The sequence below is a fragment of the Prionailurus viverrinus genome, chromosome A2 (assembly GCF_022837055.1).
Source record: "Prionailurus viverrinus isolate Anna chromosome A2, UM_Priviv_1.0, whole genome shotgun sequence".
In the NCBI taxonomy this organism is placed as follows: Eukaryota; Metazoa; Chordata; class Mammalia; order Carnivora; family Felidae; genus Prionailurus; species Prionailurus viverrinus.
Window position 1 is genome coordinate 116,310,790 of NC_062562.1, and position 22,751 is coordinate 116,333,540.

Sequence of the window (22,751 nt, forward strand, 5' to 3'; positions counted from 1 at the left end):
ATAACTTCTGTCATATGGATGCGTCACAGTTTCTGAATTGGATTTGGGTAGGGTGTAGGTGGAAGGTGAAGTGTTAGGTTACACAGTAGCTGTGGCATTACAGTGAAATGAGATTAATGGAAATTATAAAGCTGGAGATGTTGGTTAGCTATTGTTAACTGCTTTAACAAGCGTGAAAAAAGAAAATGGCATAGGTTCATGTTAGCTATTTAAGTCAAGGGATGCTGTGAAAGCCAGAGTGCTGCCTCCATAGCACCCTTTAAGGAAAAATCTCATCTGCAGACGCTGGCAATCTGTGCTGATGATCCAGCCCAAATAGTAAAGGTGGCAAGGCCACAAAGGAAACTGAATGCACAGCCTCAATCATCTCCTCCAGCAAAGTCAGCATGCTGACAGGAAAAGATTAGAACCTTGGATCATAGAATGGGAATATTTGTGTTGGTGAGCCTGAGAAACTTGAACTCTGATGTTCCCTTGGTTCTCTGAGCCACAGAAGCAGACTCTTCTCCTCCACTTTGCTGATGGAGATCAGAGTACACTTGTTTGGAGATCCTGCATAGAATTTATCGGGGGCACTTGCATTGTAAGATGATACTTGCCCTCCTCAAGACCCACCCCTGCTACCTCTCCTTACTCCAAACTGATAACTAGGATCAGGTCTCAGCATACCCTAAGTGGGGAAATACAGTCCTTCCTATAGGAGGATAAGTTACAACTGAATGAACTGCAGGTTCTTCTTAAAATGTATTGGCAGGAACCTGGGAAATATGCCTGGGAGTAGGTCTCGAAGGTGTTGGAGGGGGATGGAATATATGGCTTGATAGGAGAGAGTAACATGGTAGCACTTAAACTCCTAACTTGGGTTTTAATGCCTTAGATATCTGGAGTTGGTCCTAACACTGCTAGGGTGGCATCTGGAAGATATGGTGGAAATGCTAGAATTTATCTGGCATGGTATTGAGGAAGGGGTCACAAAACTCAACGAAGTCACAATGTTAGAATGGATGTGTTGTTTGAAACTTCAGAAGCTACCACTTGAGCGTTTTCCCTGTGAAGGCTCAGATGACACTCACAATTAAGGCAATAAAAAATGTAATGGTGAAGAGTATACTGGCAATTTTGAGAAGATTGGCTGTGGCTGACATCTACAGGCTAGAATTGATGGTAGAAGATGCTGCCATGATCTTGGGCTCCTTGATATCAATGTAGATGATGGGATGCAGTTGAAGGCCAGGTTGTGGAACTGAACTGTCAGATGCCCAGTGGACATAATTAATGGATATCAAGGCATGGATCTGTGAAGGAGTTTAAAATCGTGGTGTTCCAAGGGGCAAGACAGAAGGACAGCTGATTAGGTTGCTACTTGATTTGTAAATCCACTTGTGTAACTACTGGATTCTTCACCTAGTTTTCAGACTTCAGGTAGGTCAGATCTAGAGCCCACTCATAGAAGGGAGAGCCCAGATTCCCTTGAGGAGGGGTCCTCCAGTATATATGATAAACATCATGTATATACTTGCCCCAGAGGGGCACCCATTAGTGTAACTATGCAGTGGAGAAAGAGGAATACTCAGATTTTTCAACCAAGGACTTTTGGATATAGCATCTGAACTCATATGGATCCCAAAGAACCCAAAACACCATTGTGCTCCTCTGGTTGTATGCAACCCAGTGATAAATGGAGTCCTAACCAAAGTCTGTCCCAGTGAGTATAATGTATCTGGCCCCACTTTTTGTTTATTTCTAAAGTACCTAAATATATATAATTGGGACAGATATACTCTACTTAGAAGCTGAAAGAGTCCTTGAGCCTACATTGATAACACTTGCTTCATGCCCCAGATACTGTTCAGATGCTGTAGGTTTGGGTCAGAGTTAATGACCCAGGGGCCTCCCTTGACCAAAGCATTATACAGGCACAAAGTCAGTAAGGATATAGAAGACTTGAACAACTATTAACCAACTTTATGTAATTGACATTTACAGAACACTCAACCCACATTTTTTTTTAATGCACATGAAACATTTACTAAGATTGACCACACTCTAGGTCACAAAACAAGTCTCAATACTTTTAAGATAATTCAGGTCATGATGTCTTCTGATCATAATGGAATTAAATTAGAAATCAGTAACAAATATATCTGGGAAATCTCCAAAAATTTCTAAGTTATATAATATCTAAATAATCCATGGGTAGAGGAAAAAAGTAAAAAAAGGAATCAAAGTACTTTTAACTGAATGAAAATGAAAACTATTTGTGGGATTTAGCTAAAACAGTATTTAGAGGAAAATTTATAGCATCAAATGCCTATATCAGAAAAGAAGAAAGATTTCAAATCAGTTTCAACTTAAGGAACTGGAGAAAGAAGAGAAAATGAAAACTAAAATAAGAAAAAGGAAATAATAAAGACCAAAGCAGAAATATAAAACAGAATGCAATAGAGAAAATGAATAAAACAAAACAGTTTGTTTGAGAAGACCAATAAAATTGATAAACCTCTATAACCAGACTGATCAGCAAAGGCTAGAAAGAAAGAGAACACACAAATCACCAATATTAGGAATGAGAGTTATGACATCACTATATGTTCTATTAGAAGGATAATAAGGGAATGTTATAAACAACTTTATGCCAATGAATTTGACAACTTAGACTGATAGATAAATTCCTTGAAATACAAAAACTGAAGCTCATTCAATAATAAACTGTTTAGCCCTTTATTGTATGCTGTTAGCTCATATATCAATTAAAGAACTGATTTATACTTAAAAATCTTCCCACAAAGAAAATTCCAGGCCCGGATGGCTGTACTGTGAATTTTACCAAACATTTAAGGAGCAAAGATGACTAATTCTATATAGCCTTTTCCAGCAAATTAAAGTTGGGAATTCTTTACAATTTAATCTATATGGCCAGCATTACTCCGATATGAAAACCAGACAAAGACATCACAAGAAAAGAAAGTTTCAGACTAATTCCTCTCAAACATAGATACAAAAATTCTTAACAATTTTGGCAAATCTAAGAATATGTAAAATGGATAATATTTCATGATTGAATGGGTGTTTTCCAAGGAATGGAAGGTTGGCTTAACATGAAAATTAATATAATTCATCATATTAACAAACTAAAAAAGAACCACATGACCATCTTAATAGATGTAGGAGTACTTGACAAAATTCAACACACATTCAAGACAAAAACTCTCAGCAAACTAAGAATTAAGGTAATTTCTTCAATCTGATAATGGGTATTTACTAAAAAGCCACTGCTAACATCATAGTTAATGCTGAAAGGCAAACGCTTTCCTCCTCAGATGAGGAACATGGCAAGGATGGCTGCTCTTGGCACTTGCATTCAACATACTGGAGGTTCTAGCCATTGCTATAAGGAAAGATAAAAGAAAAGATACCCAGATTGGAAAGGAAAAAGTAAAAGTCTTCATTTGCATGTGACTTATATGCAGATAATTCTATTAAATATACTAAAAAAAACTCACCGGAAATAAGTGAATTTAGCAAGGATGCAGAAAATAAGATCAATATACAAATATATATACAATATACAATATATATTTCTATATACGATCAACGAAACAACTAGAAATTGGAGTCAAGAAAATAACATTTACAATAGCATAAAGAATTCTTAGGGATAAATTAGACAAAGATGTACAAAACCTTTTGTACATTGAAAAATTTGTTCATTGAAAAAACATTGAAAAATACAAAATATTGCTCAGAGAAATAAAGTAATATATAAAAAATGGGGATAGTGTTCATAGATCAGAAGACTCAATATTGTTAAGATGTCAATTCTCAGTGTATAGATTAAATGTAATTCCAATAAAAATCTCAGCAGACTTTGTGTATGTGTTGTGTGTGTAGACATTGACAAGGTAATTCTAAAATTCACACAGAACTGCAATGCTAAAACAATTTTGAAAGAGAACAATATTGGAAGGCTTACAGTACCTGCCTTATAATAAGTATCTGTCTATAATAAGTCTTAAAGACTTATTATAAAACTACAATAATCAAGATGGTGTGTTTTTAGACAAAAGCAAATATATTAGTGTAACAGAATAGAGAATTCAGAAATAGTCCTACACATATATGGTCAATTGATTTTTTTTTAACGTTTATTTATTTTTGAGATAGAGAGTGAGCAGGGTGGGGGGACGAGGGGGAGAGAATGCGCACGAGAGAGAATCCCAAACAGGCTCCATGCCATTAGCCCAGAGCCCAATGCGGGGCTTAAAACCATAAACCGTGAAATTGTGACCTGACCCAAAACCAAAGTCAGACAACTGACTGAGCCAGCCAGGGACCCCTGGTCAGTTGATTGTTGACAGTGATGTTAAGGCACTTCAATGGAAAAAATAATAGCATTTTCAACAAATGGTGGTGGAAAAACTGGACATCCAAATGCAAAAGTATAAACTTTGATTCATGCTTTGCATCTTATACAAAAATGAACTCAAAAAGAATTATAGATCTAAACAAAGCCTAAACATGTAAAATTTCTAGTAGAAAATATGGGAAGCTTTTGTGAACTGGGTTAGCCACTGATTTCTTAGATATAACACAAAAGCATGATCCATAAAAGACAAAACTTATAAATTGGACTTCATCAAAATCAAGAACTTCTGCTGTTTGAAATACTCTTTTTAGAGAATGAAAAAATAAGCCACAAACTGCGAGAAAATATTTGCAAATTTGAAGGAGTTATATCCGCAGTATGTAACAAACTGCAAAGCTCAATAAGGAAAGAATTCAGTTAAAAAATGGGAACAAGTCTGAACAGACACTTTACCTAAGAAGTTGTATGGTTGGGAAATAAACATGAAAAGATGCTCAACATTTTTAGTCAATAGAGAAATGGAAATTAAAACTACAAGGAGATGCTAGACTACATAAATGTCTAAACTTAAAAACATGGACCATATATAGTCGGTTAAACATTCTGACTTTTTTTTTTTTTTTTTTTTTTTTGCAACTTACTCTTGATTTTGGCTCAGGTCATGATCTCATCCTTGGTGAGTTTGAGCCCTGACTGGGGCTCTGCCTTGCTGGTGTGGACCCTGCTTGGGATTCTCTCTTTCCCTCTCTCTCTCTGCCCCTCCCCTGCTTTCTCCCCGCCTCTCAAAATAAGTAAGTAAACTTAAAAAAATAAAAATAAGAATACAGAAAAAGAAAAATAAATCTATATATGGGGCACGTGAGTGGCTCAGTCGGTCGTGTGTCCAACTTCAGCTCAGGTCATGATTTCATGGTTCATGAGTTCGAGCCCTGAGTCAGGCTCTGTGCTGACAGCTCAGAGCCTGGGGCCTGCTTCAGATTCTGTGTCTCACTCTTTCTCTGCCCCTCCTCCATGCTCTCTCTCTCTCTCTCAAAAATAAACATTAAAAATAACAACAACACAGACCATATAAGATGATGATGAGGATACGGGGCAACTAGAACTCTTAAACACTGGTGTGGGAATATAAAATAGTAAAACTATTTTGTGAAAATAGTCTAGGAGTTTCTTAAAAATTTAAACACATGCAATAATATGACCCAAACATTCTACTGCTAGGTATTAACCTGGGAGAAATGAAGGCATATGCCCATACAAAAACTTGCACATGAATGTTCATAGCAGCTTTATTTGAAACAATCCCAAACTGGAAACAATCTAAATATTAAAAGGTAGATAAGTTGTGTTATATTCATGTAATGGAATAGTACTCAGCAATAATGGGCAATAAACTGTTTATACACAGACAAAATGGATGAATCTGAAAATAATTATGCTGAGTGAAAGAAACCAGACAATATACATAGTGCATGATTTCATTAACATCAAATTCCAGAAAATGCAAACTAATGTATGGTGACAGAAAGCAGAACCTGTCACTTTGAGTGTGTGTGTGTGGGGGGGAAGCCAAGTATTTTTCTGGGGCATGAGGATACTTTTGAAGGTGGTGAAGGAAATGTTTGTTACCTTGATTGTGAGGATGATTTCAACAGTTGTATACATATGTTCACCTATAAAATTGCATACTTTTAATAACTGCAGTTTACTGGATGTTAATCATACCTCAGTAAAGCTGTTAAAAATTAACAGGGATGGGGTGTTTGGGTGGTTCAGTAGATTAAGCGTCCAACTCTTGATTTTGGCTCAGGTCATGATCTCACAGTTTGTGAGATCAAGCCCAGAGATGGGCTCCATTCTGAGAGGAAGAGAGAGGAAGAGAGAGGAAGAGAGAGAGAGAGAGAGAGAGAGAATGAGAATGTTAAATGAGCTCATGCTAAATTCACGTGACATGAGCAGAAATCAAGAGACCAGGGCTCAACCCAGCTCAACCCACTGAGCCACCTAGGCGCCCAACAGAGATAACTTTCAACTGTTGTGCACAGTTTGCCACAAATAGGTGCATATAACAGCTAAGCTCTACTAATTTTTGTTCCTTACTGTTCTGAGAAAAGGCCGCAATAAGAGAAAGATCTGATGCCAAGGTTTGGCTGGGAAGTGCTTGTAAAGCTACTGATTTAAAAGTCACATTTCATTTACTTATTTTCCAACTTGTATAACAAATGTTGGGATTCTTCTATTTCGGTTGTTTTAAAATTTAAATCAATACGAGCAAATTAGTAGACTGGAATCCAAACCACTCTCTTCCGTCATTATTTGAAGCCTTGTAAAATTAACCTCCCACCTGCCATCGCGCGTGGAGCCCGGAAGCTCAGGAATCCCCGCACTTGCAGCCTCTGTGCGCAGCTTTCCCGTGCGTGGCCCCGCCCAGCACGCTGTGCCCCAGGCCCCAGGCTTTGGCGGCCACGTGAACCAAGCAGCGGCTCCCGAAAAGCCACGGTGATGGCGCAGCAATGTGGGCGCAAGCGCAGTGCGGGGCCTGAGCGACCTAGGCACGCGTGGTAAGTCTCTCTGCACGTGCGCGACGGCGGGCTGACGGCAAGCCGCGGTGGCGGGCGGTGGAGGGCCGAGGGCCCAGCATGTGGGGTCAGGGGCACTTTTCTGGAGCTTCTGTGGTGGAAAGTGTGAGGTCAGTGGTAGTCTTTTTGGTAGGTGCGGTGGTAGCCGCCGCAAGGACCGTCTTTTCACCTCTGCTTGCCTTTTAGGTCTCCCAAGTATGGGGTAAGGCCCATTTCCTGGCCTGCCTTCGCCTTGGAGCCGCCCACCTATTTCTGAGGGTGCCGGGCACCCCCGGTTTTGAGTGCAGGGCTGCGAGGCGAAACCTGTTTACAAATAACTTGGGCCTACGTAGTCTCGGTGGAGATGGGGTCTTGCAGGCCTGTTGTGCGGTGGAGTTCTCTTTTCCCGCAAATTCTGTGCCATTTAAACTTCAAAATCCCTCATAAAATAGGTGTCAAGGGGCAACCTGGACTCACTTATTCCGAATTTTGCCACGAATTGGAGATTTGGAAGTGCCATCTGGTAATCCACTTTTGCTGGAAGCGGGTACAGCGTCGGTTTCTTCATAATCATCGCGGGAAAGTCTTTTTGACCCCTTTTAAAATCAGATTTTATGATGAACCATACAGCTTCTCGGGATTTCCAGATATTTTCAGTTTTACTAAATCTAAGCCAATGGCTTACAGAGAAATACAGTCTCTCTAAACATTTCATCTTGGTTTTACGCTTTTTGCTCAATTAAATAAAAAAAAGATTTTGACCAGTAGTGGAGGTAGGATACGTATTTTGAACACCTTTTCATGCAGCTTAATGTATGAAAAACTATATAAGGTATAACAAAAACCAGAAGAATAAAAGTTTAAAATTTTTGACTTTTTTTTTTTAACCTGGGACAATTTTTCTCTTCTGTAAGTACTTGAGGGAGCATTTGAAACTCTGGTGTAACACAGTTCTTCGGTAACTTTTAAAGCTCTTGAAAAGTCTGTTTTCTGTTTCCTTCCAAGAACTAACATTTATGTAAAGGGCAGTATTCTAGTATATTAATGATAAAGTTATAAACGAGTAGACATTTATTTTGAAATATTTTGGAGTTAGAAAGTGTAATACTATGTAATGAAAATTAGTTTTGAAGTAATAGGCAAAATTTGATTTGATTTTGCAGTCTTTAATTGAAATATCTCTTCAAAAATAGAAATCACTGTACCTTTTAAATAAAATTGATTACCAGTCTGAAGCGTTTGGTCTCTATATATTTGTAGTGTTTCTTTTTGTTTGAATTGTAGAAGTCCTGCTCTCCTTTTGGGAGGGCATCAATTTTTTTGAAAGAATATGCATATTGTTCTGAAGTATTGATTTATGTAACTGACTAGAATATGTCTAGATATCTACTTCAGTGTAAATTTGTAAAATCTTGGCTAAAAGAGATAATTTCAAAAGATAGAGATTGTATATGATGAAATTGCAGAGTACAGTATACTCAAGACAAGAATTACTGGAGAAAATCTCTCAGGTCATGTTTGATATAGAGGTTGAATTTTGATAACTTTATTTAGGAACAAAACATACTTGCAGGAATTTGAACATTATACAGTTTAGGCTTTCTTGATTCACTGTGAATGGACAGATTATTAGAACTTAATTTAAGGTATTGAATTGTTTTAGTTTTTCAGGAATTGCCCAGATGGATGAAGATACACATTACAATAAAGGTACTGACACTAAAAATTATTTTTGGATGTAAGAGCTAGATAATCTTGATTAATTTCTAATTTTCTTTGCATTTTGATTTGGTTTTAGTTGAAGATGTGGTTGGAAGTCATGTGGAAGATGCAGTAACATTTTGGGCCCAGGTAAATAGCCTGGTTGATTTCTTTCCCCATCCCTTTCCTCCACCAACCCAGGTCCTGCTCAACAGAAACAAAAACAAAAACCCCAGAATATAGATATCCTTGTCATTCTCAGTGCCTAATTATTGAACATTTAACACAAGCCATTTTTGGAAGCGCACTGGTTACAGCTGGGACTTACTACCTGAGTTATGAGTAGTATGCTTATAATGCACTGAGTTAAAAAAGAAAGAAAGCAGCAAGATTATAGTTGTGGTTTCAGAATTACACTCAATTTAACACCAACAATCTAGGCTGCATAAATTACTGAATGCGCTAAGAAACTTATATTTGTGAAGTTATAGCCCCATCTAGGGGTCTTTTATAAGATTGTTTCTTGAAAGATATTACCTTTTTAATGTAATTTTTTTTAATACTTTAACTTTGAATTTGACATATAATCTCTCTTTCATCATGAAGTTGGAAGCACTAGTGGAACATTTATAGTTTTCTATGGACTTCAAGTCAGATAAGTTTCCTTAGGTTTAAATATAAAGCAAAGTACCAAAGTGCTTGTGTTCTAGAATTTAAAAAGGTGAATTCCTCTAATTACACAATTACTCACTAGTTTTTAATTTTGTGAACTACAAATAATATGGGAGGGAAAGGTATGGCATTTTTCTGTAAGAACTGCAGTATGAGAACTCTTTTGTGGTGGTGGAGCGAATTGGCAATATGGGAAATAGAATTTACGAGAAGAAAAGTTGTAGAAGAACTTGATTAACCACTGTTCTTATATCTATATAGAAAACATTGTGGAAGGGTGATATTCCTAGAAAACTTGTGGTAAATTTGTATTTCTGCTTATGCAAATATTTTCTGCTTATGCAAATATATTCTACCCAAATGTTTTATGCATGTTGTCTCTGTATTAATAGCAACTGTGTCACTCAACAATGTCCCAGATTAGATGATAGATATGTTTAAGCTCATAGCTTAAATAAGATTTTCTAGACCAGCACTGTCCAGTAGAAATGTGTGAGCCACATAAGTAATTTAAAATTTAGCAGACTCATGAAAACCTAAAAAGAAAGGGTGAAATAAATTTTAATATACTCAATATATCCAAAATATTTCAAAATGCAGTTAACACAGATATATTTACAAGAATTTTATTTTCCTTTTCATATTAAGTTTTGAAATCTGATGTGTATTTTAGATTTATAGTATACTCTATCTCAAATCAGACTAGCTACATTTCAGGAGGGTATTGCCTATTGATCAGTGCAGCTGTAGACTTTGATTTCAACTGACCTTTTTGTGAAGCTGTTGATTAAATTTGGAGTTATTATTTTTTAATTTTTAAAATTTATTTATTTATTTTGAGAGAGAGAACCAACAAGGGGGGGGAGACAGAGGATCCGAAGCAGGCTCTACGCTGACAGTGGAGAGCCTGATGTGGAGCTTGAACCCACGAACTGTGAGATCATGACCTGAGCCGAAGTTGAATGCTTAACCGATTGAGCCAACCAGGCATCCGAATTTGGAGTTATTATTTAAACCAGGAGACAGCAAACTATTCCTGTAAAAGATTAGATTGTAAATATTTTAGGGATAGTGGGCCATATAGTCTATAGTAACTATTCAACTCTGTCAGCTCTGCTGTTGTGGTGCAAAGGCTTACGAAGACAGTACATAGATGTGGCTGTGATCCATTAAAACTTTATTTACCAAAGCAAGTGGTGGAGGCCAAAATTTGCCAACCTCTGATATCAACCATGAAGTGGAGGCCTTGTAGAAATTTAAACATTTTAAGAAGTTATGAAACATGTCATAAATGTATGAAAAGATTAAGAGTTAAAGCTACTAATGGCATTCATATGAATTGAATGATTATTTCAAGAAGCAAGTTATAAAATTTGACTGGAGTTGGAATGGGATATAAATAAAGAATAAATATTCACAAATATGTGGAGGCTGATCAAGATGAAGTTCTTCTCACCTATACTCTCTGTTTTTCTGACTCCATGGATTGCTGCCATATAGGCCACTTACATGAGAATTTTTGGTAGGCCAAGTGGAATGAGTAGCAGCTGAAGGAATCATAAGTGGCCTTCACCTTTTTTTGAAAGAAAGATATTTCCTTATTTTAGTCATATAGCTACAAAATATTTTGTTGATATATTAAGAACATATATGTACATTTAATTATTTATTTTGAAATAACTTTAGATTTATGGGAAGGTCATAAAATTAGTACAGTCTTTCTTTATACCCTTCATGTAGCTTCCAGTACTGCTAACATTTTACATAACCATAATACAGTTAAACAAAGCCAGATAATTAGCTGCAGCCTGTATTCAACTTTCAACAGTTTTTTCATTGTCTTTTTTCCATTTTTTTTAAATTAAAAAAATGTTTATTTATTTTGAGAGAGTGTGAGCGCATGCATGCGTGAGTGGGAGAGGGGCAGAGAGAGAGAGGAAGAGAGAGAATCCCAAGCAGGCTCTGCACTGTGAGCAAGGAGCTTGACTCAGGGCTGGATCTCACGAACCTTGTGAGATCATGACCTGAGCCAAAATCAAGAATCGGATGCCTAACCAATTGAGTTTCCCAGGTGCTCCCATCTTTTTTTCTAGTCTAGGATCCCTCATTGTATTTAGTTGTCATGTTTTTTTAGTTTCTTCTAACTTTGGTTTGTTCTTTTATTTATCCTTGTCTTTACTGATTTTGACATTTTTGATGAGTACTGGTCACTTATAGACTATTTCTCAGTTTAAAGTTTTGATGAGTACTGGTCACTTATACAACATCTCTCAGTTTAGGTTTGTTTGATGGTTTTTCATAAATAGATTGGCTGTAATACTACAGAAATGATACTTTGTCCTTTCTAGTGCATTATCTTGGGGATTCATGATATTGATAAATCATTATTGATAATGTTAACCTTTATCCACTTGGTTAAGGTGGTATCTGCTGCGTTTCTTCACTTTAAGGTTACTGTTTTTCCTTTTGTAATTAATAAGTGTTTTAGGGGTGCCTGGGTGGCTCAGTCAGTTAAACGTCCAGCTTTGGCTCAGATCATGATCTTATGGTTTATGAGTTTGAGCACTGTATTGGGCTCTGCACTGACAGTGTGGAGCCTGCTTGAGATTCTCTCTCTCCCCCCCCCCCCTGCCCCTCCCCCACTTGTGCCCTCTCCCCCCCCGAAAATAAATAAATAAATAAATAAATAAATAAATAAATAAATAAATAAATGTTTTAGAGGGAGATACATTAAGATTGTCTAGTTGTGTTTCTCTTCAACTTTTCACCCACAAATTTTATTATTTATTACTGTAGTCATTGTCTAATGATGATTTTTTTAATTTTTCATATGCTTTCTGCATGTATTAATTGGAATTCTTCTGTGAGGAAGCACTGTATCTTCTCCAATCATTTATTTACTCAATTATTTAGGTTAATATGGACTCATGGGTATTTATTCCATGGGCTATAATACAGCACTATCACTACTTACTTTGTTGTTTACATTGTTGCAGCTTTGGGCATCAGGAGATTATTCACATAGGCTGTTGTGCCTTTTAAAACATATCCCCATTTCTTTTTTGAGCATTTCTTTACTTTCTGGCATGACCAAAAATTCCAGGATCATCTTTTTTTCCCTATCTTCATCCTGGAATCCACCACTCTCCAGAACCCTGGTTCCTTTTATTGGAGAATGGTGTTTAGATATCAAGATCTGGGCACTAGGTGTGCTTTTTGCTGATGGTGTCATTGCTTTTAGGCCCTGTCGGCAGACAGAGCTGGAAAAAATATGTGTATAAAAACGTACACATGTACATATCTATATTTTTGTATCTTTCATATATGCATGTATATGCACACAAATGTGTATATATACACATACATACTATGAGTTCATATGAATATCTTCCAATTCTACAGTGCAGGTTCATTTTAGCCTTCTTTCTTTTTTTTGTAACTTCTTTCCTGCTCTCATTGTCTGTGGTATATTTACTTATTTGTTCGATCCTAGTATACACTTCAAAATTGTTAGCCCATACCCATGACAAATGAATTTACTAACTAGATTACAGTATTTGTGTATAGAGGATTATATACATTTAACTTTTTTTTTTACATCTGTTTTATCCAACAACAAATATATGAGAAGACTCATCATTTGACCAAAATATGCTATCCATTTTGAGCCATTAGATGTATAGTAAAATCCAGACACAATTGTTTATATTACATTTTAGGATTTAATAGTTTTTGCTTTCTTAGTTTGAATTCCAAGTAATTTGAACTCACTGCAAAGTAAAGATTTTCTAAAGCGTAGTACCACTTCTTAATAAAGAACTCATTTGAATTATGAAAAAATGTTACTGTAAGAAATTGATTTAATCTCTAATGCTCCAGAATCTTTTTAATGTTTATTATGTTTTGAGAGAGTGCATGAGTGAGGGAGGGGCAGAGAGAGAGGGAGCGAGAATTCCAAGCAGCATCTGTGCTGTTAGCGTGGGGCTTGATGTCCTGAACCGAGAGATCATGCCCTGAGCCGAAATCAAGAGTCCCAACGCTTAGCAAACTGAGCGATTTAGATGCACCTTGAATGCTCCAAAATCTTTTAAGTAATGCTTAGTAGAACTCTCAGTTGTATAGCACTGTCAAATAATGTATTGAATTTTACACTATAGCTATTCTTCCTTCTAGAGTATCAGTAGAAATAAGGATATTATGAAGATTGGTTGCTCACTGTCTGAAGTTTGTCCCCATGCCAATTCAGTTTTTGGGAATCTTGATCCAAAGAAGGTGAGCCATATTCTCAGGTATAATTATTCCCTCTCTCCTGATGGCTTTCTTATGTCTTAGATTTTATAATTGTTGGAAGTTTTGATGTATTTGAAAAAGAGAGGCAAATTTTTAGAAGTGATATAAACTATAGTCATAATAAATTTATTCTTTCAAAAATACTATGGACTGTGTGCTCTTAAGGTGGTAAGCATTGAGTATACAATGGTGAACAAAACACAATCCTTGTCTTCGACACTGATTGACAAAAAAAAAATCTGTAAAAGTTATCTTTATGGAGAAAATTTTGATGATTTTTTTCTTTTTTTTAAAAATTGAGGTATAATTTACATACAGTAATGCATACAAGTCATAGCTGTACAGCTTAAAGAATTTTTATGCAGATCAAGATATAGTAATCACTCAGATCAAGATATGGTTCCCTCTTCCTGGAAAATTCCTGCAGACCCTTTCTCAGTCAATTCTTCGTCAGTAGTCCTTCTAACAAGATGTAATTATTCTGATTTCTGTCACTGAAAATTCACTTACCTGTTCTTAAATCATACAGTGTGCACTCTTTTGTGTATATCTGGCTTCTTTCATTCAGCAGAATTTCTGAGATTCTTCCATATTATTGTGTGTATTGGTGTTGGTAGTTGTTCTTTTTCAAGCTATGCAGTACTTGTATAAATATACCACAGTTGATATGTTTGTTCTCCTTTGATGGCCGTTTGGATTGTTTGCAGTTTTTGGCTACTGTGAATTATGCTACTATGAAATACTTACACAGTTTTTTGTTGGATGTATTAACTTTTTTATTTTGACTGCATACCTAGGAGTAGAATTGCTAAATCATGGGGTAGGCATGTTTCACTTTGGTAGGTACTGGCCACAGTTTGGCAAAGTATTGAACCAATTTTTATTCTTACCAGCAAAGTATGAGGATTCTAGTTCCTCACTGTCCTCATCAATCCTTTGCATTGTCATTCTTTTAAATTTTAGCCATTTGGTGGGTGTAGTGTGGTGTTCTGATTTTATTTTCCTGAGTACAGAGCTTCACCATATTTTCATAGTTGTAGTTTTTCATAGGTTTTTTTTTTCTTTTTTTTTGAGAGAGAAAGTGCACATAGGGGTGTGGCAGAGGGAGAGAGAGAATGAATCTCAAGCAGGCCCCCATGCCCAGCACAGAGCCTGATGTGGGACTCTATCTTACAGCTGACCCTGAGGTCATGACCTGAACTGAAATCAAGAGTCGGACGCTTAACCAACTGAGCCACCCAGGCGCCCCACTATTTTCATAGTTTTATTAGCCTTTTGAATATCCTCTTTTGTGAAGTGCCTTTTTACATCTTTTCCCCATTTCCAAGGTTGTCTTAATTGATATGTAGGAAGTTCTATATATATTCATTACATAATTTGGATATGAGTCCTTTGTCTTACATGTGTATTGTTAGTATGTGCTCCTTATCTGTGTCTTCCCTACTCACTTTCTTTATGTCATTTGTAGTCTAATTTATAATTTTTTTTTTTTTTTGGTATATACTTTTTGTTTCCTATCTAAGACCCCTTTACTTAACCCAAGGTCATGAATATATTCTATGTTTCCTCCCAACACCTCAAGCTTTTATCTTTTGCATTTGGGGCTGTGGTTTAGCTCCAGGAAAATTTTGGTTATGATGTGAAGTAGAAGTCAAATTTATTTTTTTTCCCATATGGTTATCCAGTTATGCCAGCATCACTTATCAAAACAGTCATCCTTTCTTTATTGAGTTGTACTGGAGTTTTTGTTTTCAACCAGGTGATTATAAATGAGTGTTTTTGAAATAATAAATGCTTATATTCTTGGATACATCAATTTCTCTGTCAAAAATTTACCCTTTGGACATTTTTATAAGTACACAAAGAAGGGTGTTTTATGATTAATTGCAGTATTATTTGTAATAGGTAAAATGGAGATTAACTAAATATCTACTACTACTAGTAGTAGTAGTAGTAGTAGTAGTAATGGTAGCTGGCATTTATTGAATCTTATCCTTTGTGAAACAGTGTTCTAAGCACTTTACACATATTAGCTCATTTAGTCCTCATAGCATCCCTATGAAGCAGATGCTGTTATTTTATATGTGTTTTTGAAAATTGAAGCATGGCTATGATAACTTTATGAAAGTCACCCACTAGTTTATAATGGATCAAGTATTCAAACTCAGAGAGCCCACCCCCTTAGATGTTAATCTGATACTGGAATAATTAATGAATTGTGGTAGATCCTTATTTTGGAATACTTAGTTATTTCAGATGCTGATACTATGGTAAAGTAAATTGAAATTTTAAGGAGGCACTTACATTTAAATTAAAATTTAAGGAGGCACTCTAACGTACACCTCAGAGTGAGTGCCTCTTTAAATTTTGGCCATGGGTGCCTTGTTTGCCTCACCCAACTCTAAGCTCTGTTTGTAAATAAGATCTCTTATTTAAGATCTCTATATTTTAATATGGAATTAGGTATATAAAATAGTGGATGTAAAATGAGCACATTTGTGTAAATAAACATATCCTAGCATATATGTAAAATTAGTGTAAGTGTAAAATTATTTTTAGGAGGTGTATGTTGAAGAGTGTTTGTAAGGAAGTCTTACTTTTTTTGATGTGCTTTGATTGTCTTTTAATACTATGCCTCTATTACTTATATTTTAAAATAATTACAACCCCAATGGCATATATAAAAATGTGTAAAAAGAAGAGATTAGGAGGAAAGAATGTAGGTTGGAGCTGAACATTAGAATGGTTAACTAGAATTTGTGAACTTCTAGGTTTTTTTTAAGCATCCTTGTAGCCTAGGACTGTGTTTACTAGTGTTATAAATTAAAATATACCCACTTTTCCTCTGTTGAATGCAAAATAAATTACTTGCTTTACAAAATACTCAAACTAGTTTCAATAATAGATTTCCTATTATAAATGATTACTCAGCCACTCTGGTTACTTATGAATGGATTATACTTTGTAAATTTTCCGAAGTGAATGAGTATCTGCCTCTCATCCTGTAGATGGGTCATGGGCTATAAATAGTGGAGCTGTGAGAGGAGAAGATTGGTACCCGGCACAATGGGAGTGCATGTGTAGTTATGATAGCGTTTGAAAGTTATGAAAGTGTTGAAATTTCCTCAAGATAGAGTTGTATTTGTGCTGGTTTTTGTGATTATTCACACTAACAGAGTCAAAAACTTCAGATTCCTCAGCTTTGTTGGGTCCAAGCTCTATTCTTGGATACAAGTATCCCCACCTCTATGTACACTGGGTTGCAGTGATGCTCCATTTATGTCACTTACTTAATATTGAATTTTTAATTATATTAGCATATTATTACAAAGTCTTAACTAAAGGTTAATGTGACCTTTTGCAGAGTTTGAAATTGGATAGGAGCTATTTTTGCTACTAAACCTTTTTGCTTGCTGAAAAATGAAGTAAGATGGTTGGGAGAATGTACCCTGCCATTTGTGCTCTCTGTTGCTCTCCAGTTTTTGAATGTTAGCTGAGGGAACCAGAGTTAAGTGCTAATTTCATACCTATCCTTTGTAATATTTGCTTTGTTAGATATCCATTGTGTTTCTGAATTGATTTGTACTTTGTTGCTTTGGGAAGTTGAGGATTTTTGTATTTCATACTGTATATATCTTTGCTTCAAAATCTGTGAATTTGTCTTACTTCAGAGTGATACACTTAAAATTAATATTTTTTATTTAAATGTTTATTTTTGAGAGAGAGAGAGCGAGCATGCGCATGCCTGAGCAGGGGAGGGGCAGAGAGAGAGGGAGACAGAGGATCTGTCCCACGAAGTGGGCTTTGTGTTGACAGCAGAGAGCCCAATGCAGGGCTTGAACTCACAAACTGCAAAATCATGACCTGAGCCAAAGTCGGATGCTTAACTGACTGAGCCACCCAGGCACCCTCAAAATTAATTTTACACTTCACTTAAGGCAGTGTTCCAACCTTTCATATGCCCTTTTAAGGTATTTTTTCTCTAATGAGTCTCCTCACCTCAAGACATATTAACACCATAGATACACTATTTATCTGTTTATGCTGTCAGATAGGTTTGAACTTTGGAGGGCTACAAACAATTGTAATATTGAAGACACCCCTCTCTTCCAAACCAGTTTTCACTCCCTTGAGAATAGTATTTACCCTGTTGAGAATGTATGATTAAAATGAATGATTTAAAATAGCTGTGTGGCTCAGTCGGTTGAGCATCCACTCTTGGTTTTTGCTCAGGTCACAATCTCATGGTTCATTGAATGAAGCCCATGTTGGGCTCTGCACTGACAGCATGGAGCCTGTTTGGGATTCTTTCTCTCCCTCTGTCTCTGCCTCTCCCCCGCTCATGTGTGCTCTTTCGCTGTCTTTCTCTTGATTTCAAATAAACTAAAAAAAAAAAGAAAGTCATTATCAACCTAGGGTGATTTTGTATCCCCCACCCTCACCCCAGGTGATAATTTGGCAGTGTCTCGAGACATTTTTGGTTGCCACACCGGAGAGGGTGCTTCTTGGCATTGTAGGTGGAGGCTAAGGAGGATGCTGCTAACTATCCTACAGTGCACAGGACGGGAATGAGCCCCTGCCCCATCTTCCTACCAAGGAATTATCCTGTTTGAAAATGTCAGTAGTGCTAAGGTTGAAAAATTGACATAAAGTATGTAAATTTTCCTTTGTTTTTTAAAAAATTTTTTTAAATGTCTATTTTTGAGAGTGAGCAAGTGAGAGAGACAGAGTGTGAGTGAGCAAGGGAGGTGCAGAGAGAGAGGGAGACACAGAATAAGAAGCAGGCTTCAGGCTCTGAGCTGGTAGCACAGAGCCTGATGTGGGGCTCAAACTCATGAACTCGAGATCATGACCTGAGCTGAAGTCAGGTGCTCAACCGACTGAGCCACCCAGGTGCCCCTCCTTTGTTTTTATATTTAACATAATTAAGTTAAAATATAAATTTAAAATAAAATTCAGTATTAAGAATATTATCTAATTTAATTCTATCCATTTAATAACACTAGAGTCCTTACATATAAAGTAAAAAGTATAAGAATCTTTCTTGGCTGGTAGGATGTATGGATCCCACATGGTTGAGATTTATGGTATGTACTTGGCATCTTTATATTTTAAGAACAATTAATTGTACCAGTTATGTCTTCAGACATTAAAATAGCATGATTTTAAGTCTTTGATGCATATGCTTCTTTTTGAATTTTGTTTTTTATGTCTTTTTTTTTTTTTTGAGAAGCAAAATTGAATTATGGACTCTGAAATCAGATTGCCTGACTTTGAATTGTAGCTTATGAGTTTGGGGATATAATGGTGAACAGAAAGTATCTGCCTTTTACAGTTATTGTGAGAATAAAATAAGTTATTATATATAAGGTGCTTATTGCCATTTAGTAAGTGCTTAATAAATGCTAGCCATTCTGATCTATGTAGCATGCTTTGAATCATTAAAGTGCCAAATAATTTTACTTTCTTTTTCTCTTTATAGATTTATGGTGGATTATTTTCTGAAGATAAATGTTGGTACAGATGCAAAGTACTGAAAATCATCAGTGATGAAAAGGCAGGAGCAAGTGTTTCGGTTTTTTTTTTGCCCCGAGTGACAATTATTTTGGTTCGAAAATTCGATGCTTATTTAGCCCTTCATTCCTTATATATAGTAGTAATAAGATCTGAAGATCTGGTTCAAATGAACTTATAAATTGATTAAAACTTTTTTTTTTTTTTTTTTTTACCTAGTGAACACAAAGGAATGAATTGCTTAAAAAAAATCCAGGTTAGATTCAGGAATATCCTTCTGAATTTAAGTTGTCATATAATTACTGCACATTGTCCTAGGATAGGTTACGTAATTTGTGAATGATTTTTGCTGACCAGTGGGCTCTTTGTGTCTCGGTTCTTAATTGTCATGTTTGGTTCTTGCTAAGTAACTTTAAAAGTTCATTCTATTAAGATTGAGTAGGAAAAGAACATTTGATCTACCCAAAAGAAGTTCTCTTTATCTTTTGCTTAGTTGATTTGCATATTGTTAATGAAGATTGGCTTACTGCTTTTTCATGCTTTGGTTAAATGTGATGAATTTTCTTTATGTTTAGCTATTTGATTTTTTTAAACTGAACTTGAGGGAGATTTTAAGGGGATTTGTGGAGATGAGATTCTGAATGGCTGTTTGATGGCAGTTACACATCACAGGCTGTGTAAAAGCATCTCTGTAGGCTTTCCTTTACTTTTTTTTTCCTGTATCTGCTTTACTGGAGTTAAAATATTTTCTTTTTTTTTTTTTTTAACGTTTACTTATTTTTGAGACAGAGACAGAGCATGAATGGGGGAGGGTCAGAGAGAGGGAGACACAGAATCTGAAGCAGGCTCCAGGCTCTGAGCTGTCAGCACAGAGCCCGACGCGGGGCTCCAACTCACGGACCGCGAGATCATGACCTGAGCCGAAGTCGACCGCTTAACCGACTGAGCCACCCAGGCGCCCCTAAAATATTTTCTTAAATGTATAGGTTTTAAAAAAAAATTTTTTTTTCAACGTTTATTTATTTTTGGGACAGAGAGAGAGCATGAACGGGGGGAGGGGCAGAGAGAGAGGGAGACACAGAATCGGAAACAGGCTCCCGGCTCTGAGCCATCAGCCCAGAGCCTGACGCGGGGCTTGAACACCTGGACCACGAGATCGTGACCTGGCTGAAGTCGGACGCTTAACCGACTGCGCCATCCAGGTGCCCCTGTATATGTTTTATAAAATATTTTTCTTGGTGTAAAAGGATATGATAAGATAAAACAAATAATGCTCAGAGTAACTTAAAAAAAAAAATCTCATGATTTATTACCATCACAGGTAATGGTTTATCTTGGTGAAATAGATCTTTCTAATTAGATGTTTTCCCCACAATTTGACACCTGGAGATGATATATTGTGTTTGCTTTTGCTTTGGCTGTAACTTTTTAAAATTAAGGGGCAAGATGGCTTTGACCTCATGATAAACTCATTTTCTTTTTTACTTTCTAAATAGAGCTGGATGTGAGGGTGAATTTAATTCATATCCTATGTCTAACACCTGGGATGAGCTTAATTTTACCAAAGGAAGTTTGAGAATTTTGCTTTTCTTTTCAGGTGTTACTGTTTCCAACTTGGATTTAGAAGTGTTGATTGATTTTAACATTTGAGATAGGGGAGGCCATAAGCTTCATAGATTTGTTTATTTAAATATTAGCTGTTTCTTTACCTTTTTTATTTATTATTATTATTTTTTAATTTTAGAGAAAGAGAGCATGAGTGGGGGAGAGGGGCAGAGGAGGAGAGAGGGAGGAAGAGATAGAGAGAGAGAAAGGGAGAGAGAGAATATCTTAAGCAGGTTCCACACTCAGCATGGAGCCTGATACGGGGCTCAATCTCACAGTCCTGGGATTAAGACCTAAACTGAAATCAGGGGTACTGTCTGATAGTAGTACTGTTTGATACTAGTATAACTAGTTTGATAGTACTGGTTGATACTAGTATAGCTAGTTAACTTACAACCAAACAGAAATCACTGGAATCTCATGAACTATGGATGGATTTTCTTTACTTTGGGGGTATTGTTTGAGCTCTTGTTTCTGAATACATTTTGTCAATTTGAGGTGAAAGGCTGTCTTGATTTACAGGTAATTAACAGAAAGCAGCAAATTGGTGGTTTCTTTGGAGATGTTTAATCTAAGTTCCCTTGTGTTAGTATTTGTCTAATTTTTTCTCAGTGTCTGGTGAGATACATTGACTATGGAAATACTGAAATTCTAAATCGATCTGATATAGTTGAGATTCCTTTGGATCTGCAGTTTTCTAGTGTTGCCAAAAAGTATAGACTTTGGGGACTACAGATTCCTTCTGGCCAAGAAGTTACCCAGTTTGATCAGGCAAGTCACAGATTTTTAATATTTTTGATAATAGAGGTAAAGCTGTGTGCTTGAAACAAAATATAAATGTAGTTAAATTCTTCTAATTCTTTAATATAAAAGCCTGTATAAATTAGTGAAAAATATGAATTATAGAACGATTCAAAAACAACTATTTGTGCTTATCTTTGCCATGTAAACATTTGTGATGATCAGAGTGATATGTATGTGTATATATATTTACATAATAAGTGTAAATAGTTTCTTCTCATGTGAAAATTTAAGAGTCTCTTATGATGGAGAAAATGATAATTATTGTTATCTTTTGCTTTTGAGAGAGTATTAAATAAGAGTGATCTTTAACCTAGCCCTGGCCATAAATACCACAAAAAGTGGAGTTGTGAATTAATCAGATTTTATCATTTTGGCAAGGGTTCATTCTGTTTGGTATAGCAGTTGGCAGTGATGTTCTACTATCTAGATTCTAGTTTGTATTCATTCCATTAAATTTTGGATTAGTAGCCTAATTCTGGCCGATATTTCATGGTTTCAGGGGTAGTCTTAAATTCTACCTCTTTTTAAATCTCCTGTGCAGTAATGATGTTCTTTTGGTGGGTGTTACTGTTGTTGAGGAGATACTATACTGCTAAGTAATCAGATTTATATTTTTTAATTTAGTAGCTCAAATAACATGTTAAAAATGATTTAATCCCATGAGGAATAGTAAAATTCAGAAACCTATTTGCCTCCTTTTTTCTTTAATTTGAGAAACTTGTAGGTTGTTGGGTGTAATTTTGTCTGCACTATAGTTACTTCGAAGAAACATTTCTGTACTTGGAACTTAAGACTTTCAGAAATACAGAGTAAAGCATAGATATTATTATAAATTGATAGCCCTAAGTTTCTGGTTTAAAATCTGAAGTTTATTATGTTTCCCTTTCATGTAGATGTTTTGACCAAGGTAGAGGCTTGTCTTGAATTTCTTGCAAGCCTAGAAATTTATTGACCTTAGAATTCATCTGCTCTCACCTCATCACTTTACAAATAAAGAAATTGGCTCTAGAACAATTAGATGACTTATTTAAAGTCATAGGCTAATTATGGCTGAGCTAAGGCTGGAACCCAAGTCTGTTCTGTTCTCATAGTAAGATGATATAAACTTTATGTTAATTGAAACAAACATGAATAAGAATAAAAGGTCATTTTTAAAAGTTGTTTTTGGAACTGAGGAATAAACATTAGTTATTGGTAATGTTTTGTATGCTTCATAGGTTCTTTACAGGTGGTACTATTTGTGT

The 22,751-nt window shown here is 36.0% G+C and overlaps 1 protein-coding gene across 4 annotated transcripts in view; it reads left to right on the forward strand.

Annotated features, from left to right (window-relative positions):
- The first annotated feature begins 6,803 nt into the window (after positions 1-6,803).
- Positions 6,804-22,751, forward strand: part of STK31 (serine/threonine kinase 31) — a 73,212-nt gene continuing 57,264 nt past the window's right edge. For 2 of the 4 annotated variants that reach the window (XM_047848935.1, XM_047848938.1), the window contains exons 1-6: positions 6,804-6,924; positions 8,585-8,631; positions 8,720-8,772; positions 13,468-13,566; positions 19,067-19,141; positions 21,316-21,474. In XM_047848935.1, coding sequence (XP_047704891.1) covers positions 6,866-6,924; positions 8,585-8,631; positions 8,720-8,772; positions 13,468-13,566; positions 19,067-19,141; positions 21,316-21,474 — 492 coding nt within the window. In that variant the 5' untranslated portion in view covers positions 6,804-6,865. Of the gene's footprint in view, positions 6,925-6,965; positions 7,053-8,584; positions 8,632-8,719; positions 8,773-13,467; positions 13,567-19,066; positions 19,142-21,315; positions 21,475-22,751 lie in introns of those variants that run through there. The other 2 variants (XM_047848936.1, XM_047848937.1) reach the window with 2 other exon arrangements.